General features: G+C 43.6%; 2 protein-coding genes across 2 annotated transcripts in view; both read right to left on the bottom strand.

The window, feature by feature from the left end:
* The window catches only part of cUnh8orf34 (chromosome Un C8orf34 homolog), a gene marked incomplete at its 5' end in the record, with an annotated part of 71,562 nt that extends 70,564 nt beyond the window's left edge, over positions 1 to 998 (bottom strand). The window contains one exon of the mRNA XM_080793461.1: positions 930 to 998. Coding sequence (XP_080649587.1) covers positions 930 to 998 — 69 coding nt within the window. The remainder of the gene's footprint in view (positions 1 to 929) is intronic.
* Positions 999 to 1,582: 584 nt separating this feature from the next.
* prex2 (phosphatidylinositol-3,4,5-trisphosphate-dependent Rac exchange factor 2) overlaps positions 1,583 to 12,104 on the bottom strand; it is a 137,206-nt gene continuing 126,684 nt past the window's right edge. The window contains exons 39-41 of the mRNA XM_080794189.1: positions 9,852 to 9,954; positions 4,696 to 4,763; positions 1,583 to 2,923 (exon numbers count right to left, since the gene is read on the bottom strand). Coding sequence (XP_080650315.1) covers positions 2,878 to 2,923; positions 4,696 to 4,763; positions 9,852 to 9,954 — 217 coding nt within the window. The 3' untranslated portion in view covers positions 1,583 to 2,877. The remainder of the gene's footprint in view (positions 2,924 to 4,695; positions 4,764 to 9,851; positions 9,955 to 12,104) is intronic.

Genomic DNA, 12,104 nt, shown 5'->3' with positions numbered 1-12,104 from the left:
TCAATGAATCAATTCCAAGCATTGGGCTAAAAACGGCCATTGCTGTCATCACAAATGTGATGTCAGCTCATTTGTGCTATGGCCGTTTTTAGCCCAAAGAGTGTTTTTTTTCCAAAACTAATGCTTGGAATGGATTCAGCATCATGAAAACCCCCTAGTTTGACACGTCACATGCTACATAAAGCATGATGGAATTTAGAATATTTTGTCTTTTATAGGTTGTTAATGGTATGATCATTATGCCAATTATGAAAAATGTGACATGCAAATAACATTTGCAAATTAGCATCTGGCAGTTTCTACATGCTGGGGACCCATACTCAACATTTCTAACATAAAACGTTGCTGTAGGCAACATGACTGCTGTGTTCACATTCTGGCAAGTGCACTAAAATGGCTAATTTTGGTGAGGAGGATTTTGGCGTAGACTGTAGAGTGAAAACGCGGTCCAAGTACAGTCAGAGCCAAATTGGCTGACAGTTTCACTTAGTCTAGTGGTGGAAGGCGTCGTTGCTGTGCATTCTCAGTTTACATCCATTTGCTCCCAATCCGAGGTTAAACGCCAACCCTTTTCTGCTGTAAACTATATCTAACCTTTTCTGCTGTAAGCTATCTAAAACTGCAGCGCAGCGCAGTGGGACGTTTCAGAGTCCTATGAAGATGAAGTCACATCACAACGAAACTCCCTGTACTGAAATAGCTGTTTGACTGGAGGATTTCGTCGTACATTGAACGACTGGAACAACTGTGTGGCGGGGGGGTGTTGATATGTAGCCCAACCGCTCTCAAAGCAGGTGCGCGTAATTTGGATAATCCAAAACTAAAGTAGAATCTAATTGCCTATTTCAACGCCTCACAACAACCCGTGTTTGAAGAATGAATGACCATGTATTATTGAAATACTTTAGGCCTATTACTTGTGCACTTACCTCAAACAAGGGTCCAATTTTATTTTTCTCCAGATATGACTGAATTCTTGACTGCTGTGGAGACGCCATGAAGAAACTGGAATGTCTTGATAGCACCTTATGAAATAAGTTGGAACGGTGTCATTCGTTCAAGTAGACGACTCTCGCCGCCGCCGGTCAGATGGATAAAAAAGACTGCACTGCAACCATGTAGGCTACAATGAAACGGCATAAGTCGTATTGGGATACGACATAAAGTGCGGTGCTTGCACCTCACCGGCTCGTAGCATGTTGTGGCCGCTCGGTGCTTCGCTGCTTGGCACGGGACCGTCCCCACCGTGGTCCGTACGTGTCGCTTCGCTTCACCGCGGGTCTCTCTCTCTCCCCCTCCCTTCCTCCTTCTAGCGACAGCTTCCCCCTGGAAGCCAATGGTAAAAACTGCTCCTTGACAGTGATTACAAATCTTACGCTCATTGGCTGCTATTATAACGTTATCGGTGGAAAACGCCCCTCCCTTTTATCCACAGGTCCGTCCAGGTCCAGATGTATGCACCTTTTTACGCATCTGCGCTGCCGCTGCACCAAATATCTGAATAGAATACAGGTGTGTTCTGTTGTTTTCAGTAGTAGGCTACCTGTAGGCTAAAATTACAATGAAGCCAAAATGTTATGTTTATCACACATTTCATTTATGTAGCCAATGGTAAAGCAACAGCAAGTCAGCAATAATAGAACAATTAACTCCACTACAAACAGGGCAGGTTAATGTACAAAACAGTAGGCTACAATGCCAGACAATAGGAAAAGAAATGTTATAATTTTGAATCTTTCTTTTACAAACATATCTTCACATGCTTTTTTAATTTGTGTTTTGAATATGAAATACAGAGTGCCAAGTCAAGTCACATTTTTACAATAAATGTAATATTGAGACATTATGCAAAACACTATAAAACTGGAGCTTATTGATGCAGTTTAAAACCACTTGTTTGTTTGCATAGTAGTAAGCTAGTCATCCTTTCTACAATGTTAACGTCCAATAGTAATCATAAGTATAACAAATAGTAACAGTTCAATCCTGAGTACTGGCAATATAAAATAAAGTATGTTTCATAGCTCTACTTCAAAGACCGTGGCATAACCTATGACACGTTAATACTGATAATACAAAACATCTTTAGATCTGTGCTGCTCGAAGCCACAAAACAGCAGTGTAGAAAGTAAAACCTTCACGTCAACATTCAGTGAACCACATCAACTTCCTCAAACAGTCTTGGGAAATAAGAAGAAAAACAAAGCTGGGACACAAGAGTATGACTCCACTTTCACTACAGACCCACTTCTTTTTCTAAGAATGCATATTTACAAGCCTGTGAACATCATATCTCCAAAGTTATACAAGCAGAAATATTCACATAGTTATGAGAAGTGAATACTGAGTCTCAAATAACACGTAAAACAATAAAGCAGTGAGGCATGATGGGCTGAAGGAATGCAAATAAAGAAACTGTCATCAATGCTTTCTTTTACTCTGTCAATGTGTTTTCCATCACTAACACCTTACTCACTTTATATGATAAAAGTAGCGAATACTATGAATTATGAATTTCCTTCAAGAAAACCAGGCAGCACAATTACCTCCATTTGCAGGGTGAACACCGCACTGTTAAGATACAAATGTTTGTTTTCCCATTCTAAAATAAATTCTAATGAGATGCAGGATGAAAAACAAACAAACAAACAAAAAAAATAACATTTTCAAACATTTATGGAGTACAGCAAAAAAAAGTATTAAAAAATACTATTTACTGTTTAATATTCTATTTACAGTGAGGCGGCTGCTCTTTGAATCTAAAGAATTGGACCCAATGGTCAATCAGAGTTCCTTCATAGGCAGAGAGAAGAGTTGGTGGAAACGTCGGTGTTTGAGATCCAATTCTCCTCAGCACGTCTTCAACGTGGTACTGCATTATGGGTCACCATCTGGAGGTGGAGGCTGGCATAGTTTGTACAGTCTGTGTGGAGAAACACACAGATGAGAAGACGTCAACTCAACTGTACTTTGGGAGGAACGTGTAATATTCAAGTCTATAGTGCCGCACATAAAACACTATTGATAATAATCATATTACATGAATGAAAGCTCACAGTGTGTCACACGCATAGTAGATCTAGCTCTGGTCCATAGCTTTAATGCCGTTGCATTTAGAGCTATGTTACAGAGTACTTCCGGGGCTTCTCACCAATACAAAGGCGGGTTGTGTCATTAGAAAGCCTACTTTCCTTAGTGCCCCCCACCACACACCACCACACAAACGTACCTTTTTTCACATGCGTTTGTCTCTGCTCTGTATCGGTCCTCTTCCTGGTCGGCCATTATGGAACTTTGACACGTGTTTCTTTTTTGCAAATGCCCAGCAAACGGTACTGTAATCATTAACGATCGGGGGATCGATCGTTGTGGAGTGTGGACATAAATATTCTGTGACTACTTAACACAATTTTGGCCTTGGACGTATATACTATATACTATACTTTATTGATATTTAAAAAAATATATATATATACACACACACACACACACACACACACACAGGTATATATATGTACTTCCTGTTGATTGGCGCTTGTGCACTGCCGTTAACTTCCTTGTTTTCGGCTCGAAAAGAATGGCTGGTATCTCCTGAACTAGGGAACTCTCCATGGTTTGGGCAATGTTCTGTTTTCATTTCTGACTTCAGCATGCCTCTCGTTTCTAGAGAGACTTTAGCGTGAGGTAATTATGCTTTGGGGGGGGGAGCGGAAGGCGGGGCTTTTCAGAGTAAAATCTGCCATATCTGCTGGCACTCTAGCACCATTATTTTGAAAACCTGGCGCATTTTAAGTTTTAAAGGTAAGGACAAACAAAAAATAGCTGGCACTAATTAAACAATGATTTACTCTTTGCAGTTTTCAATAACGATTACATGGCGGAAAATAGCTGGCACTAATTAAACAATGATTTACTCTTGGCAGTTTTCAATAACGATTACATGGCACAGGAATTATCATGCACATGCTAGGTCTCTCTGATCTTCTGATGATATCTAGCCTGGCATAGGCAGACTAATTATCATTGCCCAGGGCAATTTTTTAAAACTGTATGTGGCAGATTTGTCTTGTTTCCAGGCTACATAGTAGGAAGTAGGTGATATCACATACTGTACAAGCCTGTAAAGTACACTTGAACTTTATCTGAGCTGGCACACTGGTCGTGTGAAGTATCAGACCGTTGATTGTGGATGAGAGCCCCTATCGTTCACATCCAGTGGAGCAGTCACTTACACATTGCACCAATTATGACATGAACTTACTGAGAGTGCAGTGGTTTCCCCTCACTGGACACAGCGTCTCAACACCAATCATCTCCCATGCTTAATTCTATTTGTCAATTTTACTAAAAGGTTCAAAATGGCTGACTGTCACACAAAAGCCCATGTGTCAAAGCCAAGTGGCTGAGGCAGCCCTCATCCCTTGTCTCGCTGCTAGAGACATCCCAAGCTGCTTTGTAATGGAACCTGCTTGGTTCAGTTCTAAAAAATCCCAAATGTTTGTGAACAACTGAACACACAACTGAAAGCACACACGAACACCTGCATGCACAGCAAAGTAAGTATACACAGGTGAACTACACACAAAACAAATAGGCATATGCACATACTACAGCCATTACCCATTTAATTACAAATAGTGTAATGGCAGGTTTTTTTTAGCACCAAAATAATTGGACCAGACTGTAATCTTATACCTTGGCACTGATGATGGTGTGCGGTCTCTCACTCCCAGGTTCTTGGCAGAATTCTGGACTCTAGCCCCCTGAAAGACAAGCAGAAAAACACTTCTAGGCATCGACATACTGTATATCAAATTAAAGCAGCACCCCATGACATCAATTGCAGCTAGGAATAATACTGCAGACAGCAGAGTTTAAATGAAGCTTAGGCCACAGGCCCTTTCAGCCGTCCCTGTATTGGGACTATTTTGGCCCCAAGGCGTTGCAGGTAAACAGAGTTGTGACATTGTGACATTCGTTGTGAATCAGTTTGTACATAAGTTGAAATAAATGACCAAAAATACAGTTAACTCTCTGCTAGCTGGAATTAATATGTACAGGTATATCTCTTCCTTGACTGATGGCTTTTCTTTGGCCTTCTTTGGTGAATGGGCTTGCGTGCAGGTTTAATGAATGTACTTTATAATGAATTCACATGTGTATTTAAGGTCCCTTGAGCTGGGGCGGTGAGCTGTGATTCATTGTCATCTTGCCCTAGAATCAATCACTGGTGACAGAGCTTGTTTAATAGCCCGAGTACCCAGCTGGGCAAGATTGTTTTCTATCCGGCACACAGTGGTCAGCTGTGAGGTAAAGGGTGAAAGCGACTATAAATATTGTGGGTGGGTATAACTAGATGTCCTGTACTGATACTCAAAAGTAAAGCAGCAAGCACAAGCTAAAACTAGCTATCGCTGCAGTGTTCTATCTATGCACCTGCCTGTCTGGCTATGTATGCAAGCAAGCATGTACAGTAGGCTATAAATGTGTGATTTGTAAAAAACAAAAAAAACAAGGTAAGAACTTTAGAACGTGTGTGTGTGTGTGTGTGTGTGTGTGTGTGTGTGTGTGTGTGTGTGTGTGTGTGTGCGTGTGTGTGTGTATGCGTGTGTGTGTGTGTGTGTGTGTGCGTGTGTGTGTGTATGCGTGTGTGTGTGTGTGTGTGTGTGTGTGTGTGTGTGTGTGTGTGTGTGTGTGTATGCGTGAGAAAGAGACAGATAATGCCCAGTCAGGGCCACATTATGCACTTTGCTGATGTTCCAGTGTTTTGCAGGCACTGCACACAGTCAGCTGCAGCTGGAGGGAAGGGGGGGGGGGGGGGTCTGGGTGCAAAGACGGAAAGAATAAAAGCAACTCTGCCTCTCTGTAATCTACAGCCAAGAAAACCTGCACTCACAAATACTTTATCCAACTTTTCCCTTGTTTGTTTTTTTATCCAAGCCTTTGTATCTCTGTGTGTCTTAAGCCCCAGACCACACCAATGGGTCAAGACGCTCCGTCGCAGTGCTGTGAATGTCCTGTGTGGTCTTGTTGCACGTCACGCATGGTGGCGAAGTGATTCAATTCAATGGTTGCTTGCAACTACATGCGTCTACTCGCAACCGCTTGTTTGCAAGGAGTTGCATGGCGACCCATTGGTGTGGGCTTTAGTGTTTGTCGCGCACGCGCACGCTCACGCTCGCTCGCACACACACACACACACACACACACACACACACACACACACACACACACACACACACACACACACACACACACACACACACACACACACACACACACACACACACACACACACACACACACACACACACACACACACACACACACACACACACACACACACACACACACACGGCAGTGGCTCAGGGGTAGAGTGACTGTATGGTAACCGCAAGGTTGCCAGTTCGAACCCGGCTCCCCCAGAGTTAGTGTCGAAGTGTACTTGAACAAGACACTGAATCCCTAATTGCTCCCGATGGTTTCCGCTGCCATCGGTGTATGAATGTGTGTTTGAATGGGTGAATGTAATGCACAATCTCTGTAAAGCGCCTTGGAGAAAAGGCGCTATATAAATGCACCATTTACCATTTACACACACACACACACACACACACACACAGTGTGCCCTCTTCTTTTGTATTGGGTACGGTTGACCTACAGTGCATTAGCTATTTCACCCATTCTGTAAGAACTCTATGGGCCGTCTGTCCGCCTATACGATAGCAGGATAGCATCAGCAATTATACGATACCTATCACATCCAATCCGTCCTGATGTCTCCAAGACACTGAGATTCCCCCTTAGGTCACAAAGGCATAAGGACAATGGACAATGGAAACAGAAGTCTCTGAAGTATTTAGTCATTTCAGCAAACAATAGTAAATAATGCCGTCAGCTATTCATGTTGGGTGGCTTTGTCATAAATCCAGAGGAACGGTATAGTCCACATGTCTCATCACTGTGTGTGTATATACTCACATCCTGTGATATGAAATATATTTTGTAAAATTGCTTATTAATCACTAATGCATCAGTATCACTCATATTTCTGTTCTACATAAGCTGGTACTGTTGATTAATGTTTTGTGAACTCTGCCCACATCGTTTCAGTGATATTTTGAACATTTTACAAAGGCTAACCAGATCTTCTTGGAGTAAATTAATTTGCTGAGCTTGCAGAATGCACTTAATTCCATTTGCGCAGCATTGATTGATCTGTCCTGCATGTGTGTTCTCTAGAGTGCGTTCACCGCTGATGTTAACTCTTTAGACTCTGAGAAAAATTTACCTGCAGAATTATACAATAAAAAATGCAAGGCTTCAGAGGATACAGACAGACCCTGCTCAGTGCCCAAGCATGCTACACATCTACGTAAGACACATGCTACACCTTTTAAACCAAAAACAGTGAACGATTATTCACATAACCCATGTGGGTTCGAATCCATCCGGCTTTGTCAAGCATCTATGCAAACACAATTGGCTCGTGTTTGGGAGAGGGAAGCCGGGCAGAGAGGGTGGTATTGGGCACCTGTCAGTGTTGGGCGGGAGGAGTCGAACGAAGGCCCACCCTCCTCCTGGCGGGGCTCCGCATGACACGGGGTAAGAAAAATGGATACTCAACCCACAGGACCACGGCCAGGGTGCCAGCCCGGTTCCGGCGAGCCACCCCACGTCCGAAACGGCAGAGAAATGAGAGAGTTACCATGTGGGGGTCCCTCTACTGGACCCTTTACTGTACTGTAACTGTACTGTACTGGCACACCCGAAATCATCATATATACAGTTAATATGTGCGTGTGCGTTTGTGTGTGTGTGTGTGTGTGTGTGTGTGTGTGTGTGTGTGTGTGTGTGTGTGTGTGTTGGTTTTCGTGTTCAGACCCACCCAGGCAGGCACCCACACATAGCTCCGTAAGGGAGTGGTTGCACCACTCAAAAATGTGGTATGCACCCTAACCATATTGGGCCCAACTGGTGACCTTGATCTTTGACTTTTCCATTGCAATGCTTAATCATCTCTTCAGGGTATAACCTAACAGATATGATCTGCAATACATTGCTGTATGCAGGGGAAAATAAAACATTTAAGGAGCTTGGCACACTGCTGCGTTTTTATGACACTCGGGTCTGAGGCGGTTTGCAAAGTGACCAGCCCCTCAGACGGATTGACATTCACCAGATACTTCAGCTAATGTCTGGGACACCAAGGACTCACACACAGTCCTGTAAAATACGCACACAGGCACGCGCAAAAATATGCATATGCACAGATAGACAAACATACACAGACAAAATGTGCATGTGCACAAATTTCAATACCTGATCTCATTCTTATTTTGAAGGGTGTTTTGACTGTGTTGACTGAACAATGAGGTGAGGTGAAACTCACACATCAAGAGACAAAAAACAGATCCATACTGAGATATGAATTAATGTAATCATAAAAATTATGCTTGAAGGCTTTGACTGGAAATGAATTAACTGATCAATACAGCATAACCCATCTCAGCACAGGAAATACGATAAAAGCTTCCTTGTAGTCTGACCTGTAAGCAGTATAGGGCTTCGTCAATACACAGGGGGGGTTTCGAAAGTTCCCTGAAACTGCAAAAAGCTAAAAACACTGTACATTTCAACTGTATGTTCCACTCAACAATAACATCACTTAGTTGTACTCCTAATTTGACTGCACAGCCAAACAGGATTCAAGGTCAAGCACACACAAACATCGGTTCCCCTCTGGCTGGCAGCCATGTTCTTTACTGGAGGAGAGTAGCCCTCCCTTGATTTCCAAGGCAGCCTCATCTAACCTCCTTCTCTCTCTCTCTCTCTCTCTCTCTCTGCTGACTGGACATAGCGATTGAACGAGCACTCATGTGCTTCTAATGAGAGATAGAGGTACAAGGTCCGAGCTCTGCTCTTGGCCGGAAGGATTCTCCAGCCGTTTGTGTGAAAATGCACACACTGTGCGAAAAGTCATGGGTATTATTCATTCCCTCAGTCCCTGCTAGACAGACAGACTAGCACACAGGCTGCTCTGTGAATCTCAACCCTCTCGCTCTCTCAAAGGCTGGCAGGAATGGGAATGGGATATCTGGCAACATTGCAGTCTGAGAGAAAGGGGAGGGGAGGGGTACAGAGGTTTTACAAATTACCTTGGGGGAGGCAGGGAAAATGAGAAAAGGTGTAGCTCCTGGGTACCAATAAAAAGGTTGGTGCATTTGGAAAGATACTACATGCAAATAATTGGGTTCAGGGGAAACCTGCAAACATCCATCCTTGGATAATGTCACATCCAAGCATAATATGACAAGTGCAGGTACGGACAACATTTTTTTCTGGAGTGGTGTTGTGAATCTTCACATGCATACTATGAACATTGTTAGAAATATGTCACTGCTGGGACTACCAATGCAAAGCAAATGGTTTCAATCTAGATTAGACTTCAGATAGCAAAAGTGGAGAGCTCAGGAGAATACAAACAGTGAGTGAATGTGTGTGAAAGGAGTGCAGCTAAGGCAACTAACAAAGTTTGTACGTGTGTGTGCGTGCGCATGCGTGTGCACGCGCCCGCGTGCATGTAGCTGTGTGTGTGTGTGTGTGTGTGTGTGCACACGCGCGTGTACGTGTCTGTCCGTCCACAGCTGCTCTCATATACTGTACTACTCTGCCAATCAGCGTCATATTTCTTGTGCACACTGACAGCAGGCCAAGCACCTCAATTCTAAAATATGTGTGTGTGTGTGTGTGTGTGTGTGTGTGTGTGTGTGTGTGTGTGTGTGTGTGTGTGTGTGTGTGTCCAATGTCTGTACAGTATATGTGCATGCATAAGCAAGTGTGTGCCATACCTGTTTTCGCATGACATCGGTAGCCTGCATGATGCAGCGAGGCGGCAGGCCGTGGTTCCGAGCCAGCAGGATGGCCTGTTCCGCCGTCACACTCAGGGTAGACCTGTAGGTTCAGGGAAAACGTGAGGTTAAGCATAACGCACCGCACAACAAAACCTGAAGACATACAGCACAACTAACTCGACACTGTGCAGCAACTTTGTTGATGCTATTGTGCAGATTGCACATTGCGATTTTTGAAAATGATATTTTACGGGATGCTTTAGCTAACTGTGCAGGGGCAGAGCAATGCGATCCATCATCAAGCTACTGTAAGTAGACAGCTATGTGTGTGGTGTACCCATTCGGGAAATGCTTAACCCATTTTGACCTGAGATCAGATTCTAAATATGTCTTCTACATCCTGACAGTTTTCTGAAAAAGCAATGTTTCTATGTCAGTCGTTCTACCAAAAGGGGTTCCCGCCCTTAAACATAATGCCCTCAGTCTGCATATTCAAGGTGTCATGTGGGGAAGTTAAAATATCTGACCTCTAAAACATCCTCTGTACAATCACTCCTGAAAACATTATTTCGCAAGAAACTTAAATGTTACACAAAGAACTCTGGGAGTCGTGTCCTTTTTTTCCACTGGAAAAGACTGCAATGTACTGTAGACTTCATGAGGCTTTTCAGGGAATTCAGTGGCAGTGACAATAGAGCCCTATAAGCTGACTCAACAGTGTGACAGTGTTCCACAGCCCTGAGGAAACAAAGACACAGAGCAGACGGTGCCGCGGAGCGGGGCTCCGATTTGAGACCGAAAGCGCCATCTGAAATAGACCACTTTGGCTGGATGGAAACAGCATTTCTAAAAGCATTATACGCAAGCTACTGGGCCACATATGGTCCGATATGGTAGATAACAAAAATACAATACGACCAATTTTCGGTCTTTGTGTCGGGCTGCTTGACACCTTGTTGTTGGGATTATCCTTCTGTGCCTCCATACAACCCCACAGTAATTAATCACTTCAGTTGCTTGAGAAAAGTCATTTTACGGTAAGAAGATAACCAAGCAATGTGGAAATAATGAACCCCCCCTCCCACCATTCTGGCTTAGACTGAAAGGCAACAGTCGGAATGAATCTTGATTTGGCCTGGGAGAAAGGATTTCAGTCCAAGTCAGTATACTGTGTTCTGTGGCACAGACTCACGGGGTGTGAAGTTTGATGAGAAAATGTTGAGATGGTACAGTTGCACGTACATAACCAGTACACACACACAAACAGCATGTGGACAAATCTTTAGAGAGTATCGATCCATGGCCCTTTCACTGCAAATTGAACTGTCCAAAAGCTCCAGAGCCGCCAGATTTAGTTTAACTGAGAAACATCAGGCTGGCAAAGAATCTGACCTATTTGATTATCATCTCTGTGTTCTCGTGCAGTTTATCCACATGAAGTCATGAACCCTAGCGTCCCTATCCTGGGGGCGACCATTTTGGCAAAAGTAGATTTTATATGAATAGGAGTAGAAAAAGGAGTAGACAAAGTGCAGAGTGCTTGGAGACCCTGGACTTTGTATAGGGTTAGTGTGTATGTACAACCGGTACACAGGCAGTCAGGGACACATTGCTGCCAGAAGGCCATCACTTCAGATGCATCAAGCCAACTGAACGTCCCCTTGAATCACAATTGCACAATTTTACCAGAACGCGAGATGACGTGATGAAAAGAATGTCCAAAAGAGCTGATCGTTGGCTTTGACAATACATCCTTCCTCAGAGTCCAGGGGGCTTATACGGATGTCCCGCTGATCTATATCACTCCAGCCGGAACATGATGCATGTACGAGGCTAGAATGAGGTGTATGAGGCTCTCCTGGACATTTGGGGGGGATTTTAATGGGATAAAGTGATTTACACATACAGTATATCTGGTTTATGGGGTGGCAGTTCACAGCCCTTTAACAACCTCCACAGACGAATGAAGGAGGGAGAAAAAGAGGGAAGAGCAGAGAGAGGGGGAGGGGCCAAAAGAGGCGAATCAACAAATGGAAAAGTAGATGTGGACTAAATGTTTAAAATCATATTATAAAGTGCTGCATGTGTGTCATGCATCATCAACGTCCTTCACATTTCTATAAAAGCCACGGTTAAATAACAGATAGCGTTCTGCCGGATGACCAGCAGATGGCCAGTGCTGGGTGCCAGACGTTTTTGGATAACCTCTCCCAAAAAGTAGCGGATGCAGTGGCGTGCACAGACATTTAG

The sequence above is a fragment of the Protomyctophum bolini genome, assembly GCF_963924005.1.
Source record: "Protomyctophum bolini genome assembly, chromosome: 21".
In the NCBI taxonomy this organism is placed as follows: domain Eukaryota; kingdom Metazoa; phylum Chordata; class Actinopteri; order Myctophiformes; family Myctophidae; genus Protomyctophum; species Protomyctophum bolini.
The sequence above is the reverse complement of the archived record's forward strand: the minus strand, read 5'-3'. Positions and strand labels throughout refer to the sequence as shown.